General features: G+C 42.1%; 2 protein-coding genes across 8 annotated transcripts in view; both read left to right on the plus strand.

The window, feature by feature from the left end:
- The first annotated feature begins 2279 nt into the window (after nucleotides 1-2279).
- LOC113568848 lies at nucleotides 2280-8707 on the plus strand. 5 transcript variants are annotated; one of them, XM_035531115.1, is made up of 6 exons: nucleotides 2280-2326; nucleotides 2579-2632; nucleotides 3125-3164; nucleotides 4997-5101; nucleotides 5203-5314; nucleotides 5674-8707. In XM_035531115.1, exons 5-6 carry the CDS (start codon nucleotides 5289-5291, stop codon nucleotides 7274-7276), a joined length of 1629 nt encoding a protein of 542 aa, XP_035387008.1. In that variant the 5' UTR covers nucleotides 2280-2326; nucleotides 2579-2632; nucleotides 3125-3164; nucleotides 4997-5101; nucleotides 5203-5288; the 3' UTR covers nucleotides 7277-8707. The 5 variants fall into 5 exon arrangements, with proteins under 5 accessions (XP_035387008.1, XP_035387007.1, XP_026852805.2 ...); XM_035531114.1 differs by lacking the exon at nucleotides 4997-5101; XM_026997004.2 differs by lacking the exons at nucleotides 3125-3164; nucleotides 4997-5101.
- A 3308-nt stretch (nucleotides 8708-12015) lies between these two features.
- cdkal1 (CDK5 regulatory subunit associated protein 1-like 1) overlaps nucleotides 12016-16624 on the plus strand; it is a 208665-nt gene continuing 204056 nt past the window's right edge. The window contains exons 1-3 of one of the 3 annotated variants that reach the window (XM_035530936.1): nucleotides 12016-12152; nucleotides 12534-12733; nucleotides 15120-15232. In XM_035530936.1, the coding sequence (XP_035386829.1) occupies nucleotides 12552-12733; nucleotides 15120-15232 (295 nt within the window). In that variant the 5' untranslated portion in view covers nucleotides 12016-12152; nucleotides 12534-12551. The remainder of the gene's footprint in view (nucleotides 12153-12533; nucleotides 12734-15119; nucleotides 15233-16624) is intronic. The other 2 variants (XM_035530937.1, XM_035530938.1) reach the window with 2 other exon arrangements.

The following is a 16624-nucleotide window of genomic DNA, read 5'->3' on the forward strand; positions in this document are numbered from 1 at the left end:
AATACTGTGTGTACAGGGACCAGAAACATGACAGAGAACCCATTAAATATATTGGAACCCCACTGCCTGGACAAGACAGGAAGACGCATGCTCTAGTCACCCACAAGGGTTTGTGAGATCGCAGCAATATATGACCTTTGTCTGGAATGAAGATGGCTGGCTAGCTAGAATTTGCAGTCATTACAAGGCAATGGCTATTGTCTAAGATGAGCTAATATAGTGATAGCTGGCTATCTAGCTAGCAAAAGAAATAAACTGTGCTAAAGTCACATGAAATGGACCATTCATAAGATGAAATGGGGACTGTCAAAACATCATTCATATCAAATATGTAATCAGAATGAGAAAAGTGTTGTGGTTCTCTCATTGATGACAGTGTGTGACTGTATACACTTATGTCCTGTGACTACATGGTTATATTCCTTAAGAACTATGGATCCCATGAAATTATCGACACATCCAGTGAATGCGTTGCCATGGAAGTGACCCTTCGCTGTCATGAGATTATAATGGCACAAGATTGGATTTTTTTTTGCCTGACTCATGTGAAGCAACACCTTAAAACCCCCCCAAAACAAAGCTAGTGTGCTTGTATGCTGTGCTAATTGGTTTCAGAGTAATCAAATTAATCATGAGTATTTATAAACTCTCTTTTTTTCAGATTTGAACATCTATTCATTATCATTTGCCACATTCTCATTATCGCTCCATGCCTCTTCAGGTGCACAGGCAGGTGAGTTTTTATACACCCCCAGTTAACACAGTAAACTAACACATGTAGACACATGGAACAAAAATGCATATCACATGACCTTAGAACTGGGATTTTACCTGCCACTTTTGGGGAAATTGGTTAATTTGATCAAGTTGTTCATTTCTGTCTTAATGGTAGACCTCTCTGGGCTGGTTTCCCAGATGTGGATTAAGTCGGGTCCTAGACTAATAGAAAACTTGAATGAAGATCTTCACTAGAAAAACCTTTTTAGTCTAAGATTAGACTTATGTCTCCATGTCCGGGAAACTGGCCTTATGAGCTCTAAGTCACCTGATCCAATAATTTGGGGTTTTATTAGGTGATGTGTTGAATCACATAGAGCATTAAATGTGCCCATATTGTTTAACCCCAGGAGTAGCATTAGAAAAAGCTAACAAAGTGGTACAAAAAGTGACAAAATTCAATTATTCAGTTATAGGACCTGTAGGCTATGCAAAACTGCCCTTGAGACCATCCAGCACATAATGGTGGTATGCAAGATACTAGCAGGCAGAGCTTACATTGGATACCATAACCAAGTGCCAGGTATAGAATAGAGACACATTTGTGCCAAGTACAGGCTGGAAGTTCCATGGTCAAAGTAGGATAGACCCCCGAAGTTGGTGGAGAAGAACCAAGCTAAGCTCCTATGGTACTTCAGATCCAGACTGACAAAATGGTACTGGCTAACCAACCGGCCATAGTGATGATGGACAAAGAGCAGAAGAGGGCCATAGTGGTAGACGTAGCAATGCCAAGCAACATCAGGACCAAGGAACACAAAAAGCACCAAAAAAAGAAAAAAACTACCAAGGCCTGAGAGAAGAGCTGGAGAACATGTGGAAAGTGAAGGTAACAGTGGCTCCTCTGATAATCAGAGCACTAGGGGCTGTGACCCCAAAACTGGGAGAATGGCTTCAGCAGATCCCAAGAACATCTGAGACCGCAATCCAGAGGAGTGCTCTCTCTCTCTCTCTCTCTCTCTCTCTCTCTCTCTCTCTCTCTCTCTCTCTATCTATCTATCTATCTATCTATCTATCTATATATCTATATATATATAAATTATGGCTAGCAACACACTAATAATATTTATCTGATTACTGTTTGATGAAAAGATCCGTTTTTTTTCTTTTCTTTTTTTCTAAAGCTTGCTTTTTCTTGCCTGTCACATTTTCATGCCTCCCCTTAAGTGCCTGGGCGTGTATGCATGTCCCCGCAAGCGAATAATATGATATTCGGCCCTGGTGTTCGGTACATAGGCTATTTTGTATTTTTGAAACAACAAATATTGCATAGTGCAGATTTAATAATTCTGCTGTGATGTGTCCGTGTCTGATCTATTCACAGTCTATAGACCTATTTTGAATAGATCTGAGTAAAGGTCCAATTTTTTTGCACATTTATAAAAGTGTCCTGATATTTTCCAGAACAAACAACATCTCAACGCTACTTTAAGTCACATGACTTATGAGAAACCAATTCGGGGGGGGGGGGGACTTTCATAAAAGCAGGAAAGGGTGTCGCTGTTCAGAGCCGGGAGGAAACGGAGTCAAGAACATCCTTGGGCAGACGGTAGGTGATGTATATGGATTGCTATTTCAATAGCCTTAACTGGACTTTGCGGGGTTTCGATATGCTGTCAATTTGGTAATTTTAATAAATGCCCATTTCTGTATATTAATTCCAGCAAATGTTTTGAATATTGGGGGATAATGTATCTGGGTTCTTTTTTTATTTTATTGTACTTATTTTTACGATTCTGTATTTACTCGGTTTTTGTAACTGAGAATTAAAAATGTTTGTTTTCTCAACTTTGTACTTTAGATACAAAACAGCTTGAAATACCACACCCAGCACTCTAATTCTCAATTTATTTAGGTAAGGCTTCATTATCCAACTGATCTTTTTTCTTGGCTTTTGAGGATTTGTGTAATTTAAAAGAAATGGGGTCCCATCAGATTCGTGGCATGAAAGGTGCGTCACGGACCGTGAAATCTGCTTTTTAATAATATAATTTAAACAATCTAATATGAAATGCAGTGATGTAGGCAGGCTGTGACAACTGGAAATAGACAAAATATTGTGATAATTTGTTTTGACGTTTTTGATGCAATAATATAATACAACATTAATAATAAATAACAAATAAATAACATTTATCTAGGCAACCGCAGTTTGACCGGACTGGTTTCTTACCAGGTTCGAGCTATCCAGACGTAAATAGAAAGTGCGCAACTATCGGGAGATTTAGAGTACAGTATTGCAAACGCGCTATATGCCTGTAGCTTCCTCAGCAAAGAGATGCTTAACCATTAGGGTTAACTGTCACAAATCCTCACAAAATGTAGCCATTTTCTTCTCATTGTCCAGTTTGTCTTGAGCCTAAACGGAAGCATCCGAAGAACACAGGGTAAGTGCTGTCTATCTTTCCAAATTAACCTAATGTCGCAAGGGGAGTCAGGCTGTTGTAATGGATAACAACACGGAGGCAGTCGGACACAGCAGGATTACATAACAAAAGTGTACCAAAACGCACTGCTTGGCTAGCCACAGGAGAACACTAAACGCATACTAGGCTACAGTGAAACGTGGAAATAACAGGATCTAAGAGGCAGGTGTCGGTATTCCGGGCTGGTGGGCGTTCCAGAGGGACTGATTGACAACCACCACACCGAACCGATGTTTCATGGGGGTTGCATTGGGCTGCTGACCCACACAATGAAACATGACCTACCAGAAGTGCTGACAGCCAATCACAAATGCCAAAGTGATGATATTCAGCCAAAAACCTGTGGACCATCTAGCAACATTATCGGACTTGATAAAGTCGAACCATCAGCGCCAGAACACACTGACCTACCCAAGAATCAACCTCCTTCCCCCCAGTAGGTAACAGAATAGTCATATTCCTTCTCCGTTTTATGCAAGCTAGCAGCAGGTAATACTACCTAGCATAACCTAACGTTGGGCTATCCATAAAAACCCACCCAGACAAAATTATGTAACGTTACTATGGAAGTTACTATAATTATAATCGATCTACTATCATTCTTGGCTTTTTTTAGCTAGCTGGCAAGCAAACTGTAGGCTGTAACACATAAACAGCAGTGTAACTCTAACTAATGAAGCTGATGCGCTTTTAAAAAGATTTTCTTGATGCAGGGTCGTAAGTATGGCGCCAGTGCGTTTTCGAGCCATGATTTCAGGCCCACCCACAACATTGTCAAGAAGAAAAAAAAAGGTTTTGCTAGTCACAGATAAATAAATCAGCAAACAATAGAGTGTTGAGCCGTTATGGTCACGTCTAGGGCCAGACAGGAAAAGGACATAGGAAGGGAGACGAGTGTGCCGTTTATTCTTGGTTAGGTACTGGGAATGACTCCCTACTTAGGCTTAACCAGGAGAAAAAGTGAACATAAACACAAACAGCATCAACCCACAGACTGCCCCACAACAAGACCTGCAATTAGCACACAATTTACAGGCATTTATAGTTGACAACCTCATCCGAACAGAGAAACCCTAAGCAGGCAGAGTCATGCGCACAAAGTCCATGAATGATAAACAACAACGGCCTCCTTCCCTGCTTTGGAAGGAAGTGAAAATTGGGAACGAGCCAATCACGAACGGATGGTGTTTTCAATCAACCAGGGACTGTCATGGAATACTGCCCCGCCAGTCACGTGGTATGGCCCGCCGTGTTATTTGTAACCACGCCCCCTTGATTGCACACACCTGCACCGGGTTTAGTGTATGTTCGTCAGTGTATATAAACCCCTTCTAGTGTGTGCAACGTTGTTGGTCATTGTTTATGGAGATGTTGCTGCAGTGGTCGTTTGTGTAGTTAAAATCAATGCATAATCTTTGTTAGTGTTAAGCGTGTGTTCATGTTCTTCTTTGCTGTTGTGTGTGAATGCCACTGTTGTCTACGTCCTAACGTAATAAATACGGCACTCGGGCCACCGTGTCAGGAACAGCAAACATAATGACCGAGTGACGTCGGGAACAGAGTGGCCCACCGAATAATCTCAACTGGGGACATAAAGTTTAAAATATAAAAATAAACCGATTTTCAGTATATGTTTCATAATGGTATAGATTACTATATATCCATTGAATAATCCCTTTCTTTGGTAGAGCTACTGTGGATGTAACCAATAGGCTATTATACATTTTAGTCAATTGTAAATTATAAGCAAACATATATATATATAATGTATGTGTGTTTTTTTTCCTACCAAGCCAAATATGGAAGAGGCCACTGGAAACATGACACAATAAAATGTAGAACAAGACAAGATACAATCTGCCAGTCAACTCTGCCTAACCTATGGGGACATGTATAGAGTGGGTGTATCTAATAAACTGGCAACTCGGTGAAACGTTTCAGTGGAATTTGTCATGTCTGTAAAATACTTATAATTGGCCCTAAATTTGTATTTTCTCAGAGAGGAGTCTTCTGGTGAGGTTTTCTCATCTCCATCTGAACTTTAGTAACAGAGTTTGAGGCACTCCACCCATAAAGGCTGCAGTCATGGCGGATTGCCAGCTACCTGCTGGGTAAGATTTCAGTACTTCTCTATTTAATAGACTTTAGAGATTCAAAATCTTTGAGAACATTTTTTTTTAGCAATTCTTGAGTGATAAACTCTAAATCACCCAGCCAAAACATATTAACCACTGACATGTTTTATTTAAAAATCAAATGTTTACACCCACTGTGACTGATCTAATTCAGATTTTCCATTAACTGAAATGTGAGCCACTGATTTCAAGACGTAATAGTTCAGCAGAGATGATCAAAAGTTATTTCTTTTGCTTATACACAAAAATGTCATGTCATTGAAGCCACATGGTATATAAACACACCTTAAAAAGATGCATGGTAACTTCATGTTCATCTTTCATTTGTTATGCAGGAATGAAGAATTAAGCAGTTCAAGGGCAACACAACTGTGTGAAATTAAAATGAGGAGTAGATCAGTAGAAGGACATTTCACAAGATATTTTCTAAATAAGTCCACTGTAATCAATGAAGAAGGTCTGAAAAGAGAGACGTTTGGAGTGAGACGCCCAGGCAAACCTCATAAAATCATATTACTGGTTGGAGAAACAGGAACAGGGAAGTCCACCCTCATCAATGCCATGGTCAACCACATGCTGGGTGTCAGATGTAATGACAGAATGTGGTGTGAGATCACAGAGACGAAAGAAAAACAAACCGATTCTCAGACAACGGCAGTCACTGTGTATGATGTGTTTGCTGATCAGAGTCCGTTCTCTCTCACTGTCATTGACACTCCTGGATACGGAAGCACAGCAGGGATCGAGGAAGATTTAAAAGTTGCTGAAACTTTACACAAGTTATTTGGGATAAGCGATGGAGTTCAGAAAATGGATGCAGTGGGTCTTGTTGTGTCATCAAAATCCAGTCGCCTTACGGATAGACAACTCTATATTTTTGATGCTGTTCTCTCCCTGTTTGCTAAGGATGTGGAGCAAAACATTGCTGTACTCATCACAAGTGTCACAAACAAGCCTACAAATGTCATTCAGGCCATTAAAACATCTAAAATCAAATGTGCTGAAACTAATGGTGGTAAGCTTGTATATTTCTGCTTTGACAACTGTCATTGTGAAGGCTTTAATGCAGAATATGAGGATGAGATGGATGAAGAAGAAGAAGCAGATGAATTTCAGAAATATGAAAAAATATGGCGTAAAAATGAGAAAAACATGAATAACTTTTTTGCTTTCCTGAATCAAACACAAACTATAGACCTGGTTTTGACTGAGAGTGTTCTGAAACAACGCAAGCAACTGACAGCCTCCATTTCCAACCTGAAGGATCGAATCAACGAGAAAGAACTGAAAACAAATGAGCTTGAGCAGACCAAGTTGTCTTTGACACTACACAAAGAAAAACTGGACATGAAAAACTTTGTATATGAAGTTGATGAGCCCTACAAAATAAAAGTCCCTATAAACTCTGGGCAGTGGCACATGAGTAAAGAGGCGACTTGCTGCACTGTGTGTGAGGAGAACTGTCATTACCCAGGATGCTGGTGGGTCAGCGATCTCTCCTGGTGCAGCGTCATGAAGAAGGGCAAATGTACAGTGTGCACTGGAAAGTGTGACTACAGTTTTCATATTAAGGAGGCAAAAATCTATAAGTTAAAGACCAGGAAGGTGAAGAGGACTCACGAACATCTGAAAATGAAATTTGACACGGAGTTCATAGACATACAGAGTTTAATCTACAAACTTGAGGAAAAAATCAAACAAGTGGAAGCAGAGAAGAGCAGGCTGGTGGAGGAGTGTTATCAGTGTGTGCTTACACTGGAGGCGATAGCGCTAACCGCCTCCGCTGTCTCCACCCTGAAGCATCTGGACTTCCTGATCGAGAAGGTGAAGGAAATGGGTCAAATGGAGCGAGTGCAGAAACTCGAGGAGATACAGAGAAGAGGAGAGGAGGAAAACAGAGGAATGTTGGGAAGCATAATAAAATGTTGGCATTCATAGAGAAGAGGGCCTGACCGATGCTGTGAGGCTAATGCACAGGAGCAGACCTTCACGGTGCCTAGAGGTCTCTAAAGCTAATTTACTGGAATGCAGGAATAAAATTCAGTTTCAACATTTTATATACAAATATCTAGTTTCAAGTGTTTATTTGTAAGTAACTAACCAGTAATAATGTTATATATTAATATTAATTAATATATTAATATATAATTAATTAATATATAATGTTGCATATTAACTTTACCTAATCTTAAATACTAATAAATGTTACATATTAATGTTACCTAATCTTAAATCCAAATAAATAACCTTTTACTATTACTGAATATTCATATTACTGATCATAAAGCCACTGCACATGCCAGTTCCAGTCCTGAAGTGGACACAAAAACAAACTGATTGACAGGAACTGCAACCACTGAGAATCTCAGTTTGTGTCTGTGATGGGTACCAAGTGAATAGTTTTCACAAACGTGTCTCTTATATTGGGTGGTATCCTGCCATGAGATGATGGAACCTATTTAAAATGAACTTCAGCAATGAATTGAGGCTTGGAGTTATCAAAGGATGAAATGGAGTTGAAGATAAACTCTGAGAACCTCGACACAGAACCAAGGCGGTGGGATGGGGGTAGAGCAGAAACGGCTTTCTTCAGCGAGAAGTTTTGCGTGTCGAGAGTCTGGACCCAAGATGATGAGAAAGATAGCCCCACCTCTTACAAAATGTGGGATATTTTCAGAGAAATTGTACTGCACACTGTACTGCAAGGCTTAGAATGATGCTCTCGACGTTTGCATTCAGAATAATCATGGATAATGATATTTGGTTTCTCCACTTCAACAGAGATGCTAAAATACTCCTTTCAAACAAATATTAGAATCAAGATTCTTGAAACACAAAAGGACTTTTGATGTAGCCTTGTTTTTGACTTACTTCCGCTCCTATAATCCTCGCTGTGCTGAAATGTTTGTAAAATGTTTGTAAAATGTCTCAATGTTTTCTCAATGATTTGAAGTTATAATCACATCCATAACCAGCTAACAGTATACTGAGGTCTGTGTCTGTCGCTAGGTGATAGAATGTTCTAGATTTTGTGTGTTACTGAATATGAAAAAATACAAAATGCATGATTTAGTAGCAATATTTGTGTACACTATGGAATATATATGTAAATGTGCATGTGCTTGTATTACTAGTATAAAGGCATAAACCTATATAAGATGTATTATTCATGATGGACCAAATTAGGCTCAATTGTTATTGATCATTCATATATTGGCTAAATATATTTGCTATAGAAAGATTGTGTTTTTAAATGTTACTCACAAAACACACAGAAGACTTTTTGTGGACTGTCTAACTGACCATTCATTCCAACTGTATATTCTTGCTGAACTAATTTCAAATTAAATGTTTAAAAAAAAAAACCTTCAACTGCTGCCTTGTGTCCTCGATTTCGCACACAGCAGCGGATGGATGCTTGGCAAAACCACACACGTTAACCCAACAAAACTCCGCAGGTGACGGCCTGAGGATGCACAGACATTAGACACGACGAAACACGTATAAACAATAAACGACAAAGTAACTCACATGTAAACAAACCAGTGCAATGTGGTACAAACGCTCAACGACAACAGACGCACGGCCACGCGCACACTAACGTAAGCACCTACAACGACGGACGACGCGCGCTCGTGACGGTTTTTTACCGCGCACGTTAACGCCACGTGCAGCAAGGGGCAGGTACGTTGAACGACAACGACAGCAAGGGGGCGTGGTTACAAACACGGAGGCGGGCGCGGAGAACGCGGGTAACAAAGACGACGGGCCGCACCACGTGATGTGTGGGCGATACACCCAGCATCAAACCCACTGCAGCTGATCTTTACTGCATGAGGCATTTTTCTATGGCACAACATATTAATTAGTAAAGAATAACGGATCAGTTAATTATCAGGTACAGACTTAGAGATTTGGTTTTGTGAGAATGTAAAGGAATATGCTTCTCAAGTAGTTTATCTTCAACTGTTTATGATCAGTTCATTATGAAGAAAGAGCTAAGATATTATTTCATGAATAACTCTGAATTACTATTATTAATTAGTTCATGATTTGCCCCTTATGAATAAAATGGCGCCATCATTTTGTTGCATGTTTCTGCACCTGCTCGTCTCTTCTTCCCGCTGTTTCATGTACAGATGCTTGTTTCTCCTTCTAGTTGTTCTGCTATCCCTTTCTTTCTGGTGTTTCTAGCTATCACTCTTCATTTCTGCTCAGCCTCAGTCATCCTGTTAGAGTGGGCCAGCTGAATCTGGAGGCAGGACAGTGCCTTTAAAACAATATTTAGATCAGGAGACAATGTCCAACCGGGGCTATGAGATGAGGGTGTTGTGACGTTGGAGCCAGGGGATCTAAAATGATCATATAGTCAGTAGAGTCAATATCAAAGAACTAGATTAGTTCAGAATGAAGTGCGCAAAGAACTGACCCCTTGTCCAACTTGTTTTCTATCCAGTGCTGACAGTTTCATGTGGGTACTCAGGGTATCGATGCCAAGTTGTTGTACCAGGCACACATGACCTTAGTTCCCCTCAGCACTGGAGTCAAACCTGGCATTACAACAGTACAAAATAACATGAATCGCAAAAGACTCGGACGCTGAGCCCTTGGTGGAGCGGCTCACCACATTAGCGCATGGAATACACATTGGGTTGTCCAAGAGTTGGAGCATGACAGCCTGTAGGCCTGACACTGCATTCATACAGGACATGGCCAAGATTGTCGTCATAAAGGCATAAGCCGTTGTGTAGCCTGTGACATCTTCTCTTACAGGGCAGACAAGATGAATTGCAGATCATAGCTTTAGGCGTGTTGTCAGACCTAGATTCTGCGTGATCTCGGGTGCTTATACGTTGCCTGTGTGGCTCCCTTTTTCTGGGAACATAACAGGTGATGGAGGCGAATAGTGAGGACGATTATCTATTCTAGATCCAGGTCATCATCTCTGCACAGCAACTCGAGAAGTAAGTTGCTGTGTGAGTCATTACAGTACGCAACCAGCAAGGAAGATTCGTTCCAGCCGCTTCCGGCAGCCACTGCGGAACTCCACGGCATAGTCAGATACTGAGCAATTTGGCCAACAACTTCCCATTGGATTGTCCCTCATAAGGATGATCAAATAAATTAAACAATTATTTCTTGAAATGTCCATAAGTTTGTAACTATTGCTAAATGGCTATAGTAAATAATGCCTTCCCAGTTAAGCAAGAGACTTCAAAGAAATTGAGCCTTGACAGAACTAGAAGGAGAGTTATTAAAAAATACAACAAGCATTGTGGCAAGAAACACTTGCAATCGTTTGATCTCCCATCAAAGTTAAACTCAGGCTTGCTTACCAGGAAGAGGGCTTCAGGCTGGCTCAAAGAAGGAGGGGATACCTGAGGTTTTGGGGTAAAATCTTGCTGATGCTTGGACTGTAGGAGGGCAGACAACTCCTACTCACTATTGGCATGGTGGTCGATTTGTGACAGATTGAGTAAAACCCTGAAACCTTTGCTGGTGTTGCCCAATGGTCTTCTCTAACTTGGGACCTCAGAGTTGAGAGTCTCAATATCTGCCATCAGCATGGTAGCAAAGTATTCTGTCACACAGCAGATGGTAATCAGACAATACACATTCAAAAAACAATGCAGGTTTATAAACAGAAGGGAGATCCATAGTCATAGTCATAATATAAAAAGAGGTTAATTTCAGAACAGATAAAAACAGTAGAATTAGGATACGAAAAGGGGCAAATGAGAAAGCAGTTCAAAGTGTTGGTAAATCAGAATCAGTCAGAATATGCAAATTGACTAGAGCAGAGTATAACTGAGATGGATTCCAGAGTCCAAAACAGATGGGGAACCAGATAAAACAGACAATGGAAAACATGGCAACACTGCAATGAATGAAAATAATTTAAAAAACAAAGCGTTCCAAGAACTCTGGGTGTCCTTGAGATCTGGAAAAAACAAACTTAGTGCTTCGTAGACAGCACATTTAAGGTTGAGACATAAACTTGCTGAGTTTTGGTGAATTTACTTTTTTGTTGCAGCTGATTATTTACCCTTTTGTTCCACCATTATTCGACAGATGTTAGATTATATTACCAGTAGGTCTAGTGAAGTTGTGGAAAAACATGACTTATGGTTTTTATTGTTGTAGGACTATATTTCAAAGTTTACTTATCTGCAGTGAACAATTAATAAAGTACTATTAATGGACTTTCAGAAATAAATGTTTTAAGTAATTTCACAACACACTATATAATACAATCATTCTGTCAGTGTAACGTTTTGTCCTATTATGTATCATTTATTTATATATTTGTATTTTTTATTTATGTATCACCCACCAGAGGGATTCAGTAATCCAGTATAGGTATTAGCCTGCAATTAAAATTACATTTCCTACTTCGAAATTTCATATTGGTCTTTGACGTAGGCTAGCTTCTTGCTTTTGGTCTATACGTTTACAGGGTAAATTACACTAAACTACACATCCAATACGCTGTGTATGTAGATTTAAAAACACACAAAATCAAACCAAACAAACACACTTTACTAAATATCACTGTCGTTCGAACTCGAACATCTCAAAAGGCTACAACTCAGTGGGCGAAGACCACTACGACAAATACGACCAAACCATTGTGTCCCACTGCTATTGCCGTAGCACGATGAGGTCAAAGAGTCTTCTTTAACTATCATGGCTGCCTGGTAGATAAACAACTCAAATACAGCCAAAGAAATTACCGAGCTGGCAATTTGGAGAGACTTTTTTTTTTTCTTGGATTTTGGCAATTTGTAATATAACACGAGTGCTCATCCATAAAGTAAGTATTTGTGCCCATATAACCTTATTCTGGTTATTAGGAACACACACGTGGGTTCTGCATGCTGGCTAACTGTAGTAAGTAGCTAAGCTAGGTTAGGGAGCTGGCTGAGTCCTGCTCGGAACACTTTAACTACCTCGGATAAACGTTTCATCTAGAAAGAAAATCACACCCGGCTGGGCTGTAGCCGCCGTAACCTACATAACTTAAGGAAATTATATACGATCCCTTGGCTACAGTGACTTAATGTGGCACTGGGCAGCAAACTAGCTAGCTAACTAACTCATGACGGTGACAGGACAAAGATAAACAGATATTAAAAGAATACAAAAGGTATGATATGAAATAGCAGTAAAAGTTAATGAGCACATGTCTGTGTAGCTCATTGGAACGCTTGTGATGACGTTACGTGTGAGTGAACAGAACATGCCGTCGGACTGTGACGTCATCGATGACATCGAGGATATGGTGACTCCCCACGAGCCCACCCCCCACGAGCGCCAGTTTTCTAGGAAGAGCGTCGTTCCTCGAGCACGTAGGAGGAAGGCGCTTCCATTGCCTGAGGAACTGCAGGCAGACAGGTGAGACACCTGAGGGCCTAAAAGAGACGCTCCCTTTCAGGCGCTTTTAAAACTAAAAGGCACCTAAAACGTTATTTAGAAAACCTGGACACGTGAGCTACAGCCGTTCCTGCAGTATAAGATACTCAGATGTGTTCTTCAGTTCTGAGCATGACCTACTGTAGAATAATGGACAGGATCTTTATCAGGGATCCACTGCCACACACATGCATTTACCTAACCTCAAAATAGACCAGCCTGTGACGAGCGCTCTAGACCAGTCTGAGGGCAACCAGCCTGTGACGAGCGCTCTAGACCAGCCTGTGGGGAACGAGCCTGGGGGGAACGCTCTAGACCAGCCGGGGGGATGCTCTAGACCAGCCAGGGACGAACAGGTCTGGGGGGGATGCTCTAGACCAGCTGGGGGAGGCTCTAGACCAGCCTGGGGCGAACAAGCCTGGGGGGAACACTCTAGACCAGCCCGGGGGGGAACGCTCTAGACCAGCCCAGGGGGGGAGACGCTCTAGACCAGCCTGGGGCGAACAAGCCTGAGGGGAACACTCTAGACCAGCCCGGGGGGGAACGCTCTAGACCAGCCCAGGGGGGGAGACGCTCTAGACCAGCCTGGGGCGAACAAGCCTGGGGGGGGAGTGCTCTAGACCAGCCTGGGGGGGATTATATAAGAGACTTTGTACTGATGTAAAGCCAGAGAATGCTCTACTCTTGGGCCTGGACTGAAAATTCTTTCTTCATTGATTTATTAAAAGACGAAGGAAGTGTTGGGATATACTACAAGTGTTGATATCTGTGGTCTTCAGGGTTGCTGGAATGATGCTGGTGGATCTGGAATAGTTTGTACTGTGAGGAGGTGGAACACTTGGGAGTAGAGGAGGAGGGTCTCTTAAAACAGTGGGGATGGGGTGGAGGAACACACGCGGATTTCTGATAAAGCAGAAATAACCTCCAGACGATAGACAGACAAACACCCCCTTTGTGAATCCTAAACAACATCTGGTGCTGGTTCTGTTTTAGCCTGTTAACATGCTGTCCCCATCAGAATGCGTTTTGTCAAAGGTCTGGGGAATCTCAAAAATGTCTTTTGTCTTTATTTAAGAAATTATTTAAGAAATGGTCATCATACATGGTGGGTGCAAATGAGACACCTGCAAACTGACATTTTTCTAAAATTGACTTGTGAAAGTTTTATGTAAATCAGTTTCTTAAAGGTATCTAGGAGGTGTGCAGTCTCTTTCATAGAGGGCAAGTACTGCCATCTACTGGCCGTAGAGCCACATAGACTGCTTGGCTGATCTGAGATCATCTGGGATCCACTGACATTTTACAAAAATATAGCTAAGCTTTTTCTTCATCTGTTACATGAATGCAGATTAAGACAAACTAGATCTGAGTAAAGATGATCTCATAGAGCAGAGAGCTTTTCAGGCTTGGGTTTTGAAGCTTTGAGCTTATGTCGTAGGATAAAATTATAATAACATTTAAAATGTTATAAATTATAGTACGTTTAAAGTTATAATACATTTAAACTGAAGGCTATACCCTCAGCTATACTGTTCCATTAGTGCAGGTTTCTTGCAGTCTGGCATAGGTTTTGTGTTCAATCCAGTGTGTTAGCTGGCTTTAGGTCTTACAGTTCAGTTCAGTTGTATTGTCATTCACACTATGTAAGCACATGTGTAAACAAAAAGAGGACTTGTGGGTGCTGTGTCTTTAGCAGTGTGCTGACTGGTTTAATTGTTGATTGTGGGTGCTGTGTCTTTAGCAGTGTGCTGACTGGTTTAATTGTTGATTGTGGGTGCTGTGTCTTTAGCAGTGTGCTGACTGGTTTAATTGTTGATTGTGGGTGCTGTGTCTTTAGCAGTGTGCTGACTGGTTTAATTGTTGATTGTGGGTGCTGTGTCTTTAGCAGTGTCCTGACTGGTTTAATTGTTGATTGTGGGTGCTGTGTCTTTAGCAGTGTGCTGACTGGTTTAATTGTTGATTGTGGGTGCTGTGTCTTTAGCAGTGTGCTGACTGGTTTAATTGTTGATTGTGGGTGCTGTGTCTTTAGCAGTGTGCTGACTGGTTTAATTGTTGATTGTGGGTGCTGTGTCTTTAGCAGTGTGCTGACTGGTTTAATTGTTGATTGTGGGTGCTGTGTCTTTAGCAGTGTGCTGACTGGTTTAATTGTTGATTGTGGGTGCTGTGTCTTTAGCAGTGTGCTGACTGGTTTAATTGTTGATTGTGGGTGCTGTGTCTTTAGCAGTGTGCTGACTGGTTTAATTGTTGATTGTGGGTGCTGTGTCTTTAGCAGTGTGCTGACTGGTTTAATTGTTGATTGTGGGTGCTGTGTCTTTAGCAGTGTGCTGACTGGTTTAATTGTTGATTGTGGGTGCTGTGTCTTTCGCAGTGTGATCCCGGGCACTCAGAAGGTGTGGGTGAAGACATGGGGCTGCTCACACAACAACTCGGACGGAGAATACATGGCAGGCCAGCTAGCTGCAAGCGGATACAAGATGTCAGGTACTTGTGTGTGTATACACACACACACACACACACACATATATACACACACACAGGCACGCACACATTTTTGAGTCCTTTTCAACTGCTTGATGTTTGCTTGCACGTTTGTATTGCTGATCAGATAGAAACACACTCGTCGGAAGAATTTAACAATTTATTTGGGGTTTTATGGGTTTATCTTTTCAACAGTTTGAGAATTGTTTCGTATTCATAAAATGTATTAACTTGAACTGACAGTTCTTTACTGTGTAAAATATTGATTATTTGCAATATTGAAAGTTCTGCACCTTTTTTTTTTTTTAAATGTACTTTAATGATATGATGTTTATGGGTCAAAATTTATTTATATTCATTTAGAACATCCTGAGTTGGCTCATAAAAAAATCAGGGGAATCTTTCTTACCGTTTCTTGGGGGCGTTTGCCAAATGTATAGAGCCACCACTAGAGGGCAGTGTAGCTACACTTATCAAAGTTGGGGGGGGGGGGAGAGAATAATTGCCACCAGGTGGAGTGGCTGTCTGAACTCCAGCACTCAGTGTTGGTCAGATCTGCTTTCTCACCTCTTGTTTGGCCCGTCTAACACAACCAGAGTCTGTTTGAATATAAAGCAGGATTGGATCCCGCCATGTGTATTTTGAGTAGGCGGAGGCGAGGACAAAAATAACATGCACAAGTGAACTTTACGGAGTAACGGAACCGCCCCTCGAGCACGATGAAGTGCTCAGTGCTGGTGTTCGATTTCACCAGAGTCTCCGCTGGGCTTATTTTAGTGCGATTTCCAGATCTTTGTGTCTGCCTCTCTCTCTCTTGTCTGTCTGTCTGTCTCCTTCCCTCACGGTTATCCTGCTCCCAGCAGGAGTCAGGCAGTACCCCGCATGCTCCTTCCTTCTGCCGGAGCCCCGGGGCCCCCACGGAGGCGGCAAAGGCTCTCCGGCGCTCACACACATCTGGCAGTCATCAGCCCAGCCCCGCGAGACCGAGCCGAGCCGGGCCGGGCCGAGGAGCTGCACGGGGTCACGGGGTCGCCCGGCTGACTGCGCGCCCGTGCGCCAGAGTGGCTAAAAACGGCAGGCTGCCAAAGCCCGCCCGCCGGCCCAACCGGTCCGAGCGGAGCGGGTTGAGGAAGCGCAGGAGGCTTCGCACGGGCTTTGACCGCGGGGCACCTTCGTCGCCGGCACGCCCCGACCCATCACGTGAAGCGGGGCGACCGACAAGCAGAGCTCAGCCCGGGTGCCTGTACACACAGCAGCCGCTTGCTCGTCTGGATGGAGCTCGCGTTCCCTCGCCCCAACACACTCCAGAGGGTTCGGATCCAGATGACGGCAATTAGCTGGAGATATTTTCGGCTGCACACAGCCGTGGTCTGCAGCTGGCTCGAATTATCGCAG

The sequence above is a fragment of the Electrophorus electricus genome, chromosome 10 (assembly GCF_013358815.1).
Source record: "Electrophorus electricus isolate fEleEle1 chromosome 10, fEleEle1.pri, whole genome shotgun sequence".
Taxonomy (NCBI): Eukaryota; Metazoa; Chordata; class Actinopteri; order Gymnotiformes; family Gymnotidae; genus Electrophorus; species Electrophorus electricus.

Bases quoted from the DNA above. Each gene is read 5' to 3' on its own strand.
- LOC113568848 (XM_035531115.1), top strand. From the start codon at position 5,289: ATGGCGGATTGCCAGCTACCTGCTGG. The intron at 5,315-5,673 runs GTAAGATTTCAG...TTTGTTATGCAG, and splicing joins GATTGCCAGCTACCTGCTGG to GAATGAAGAATTAAGCAGTT.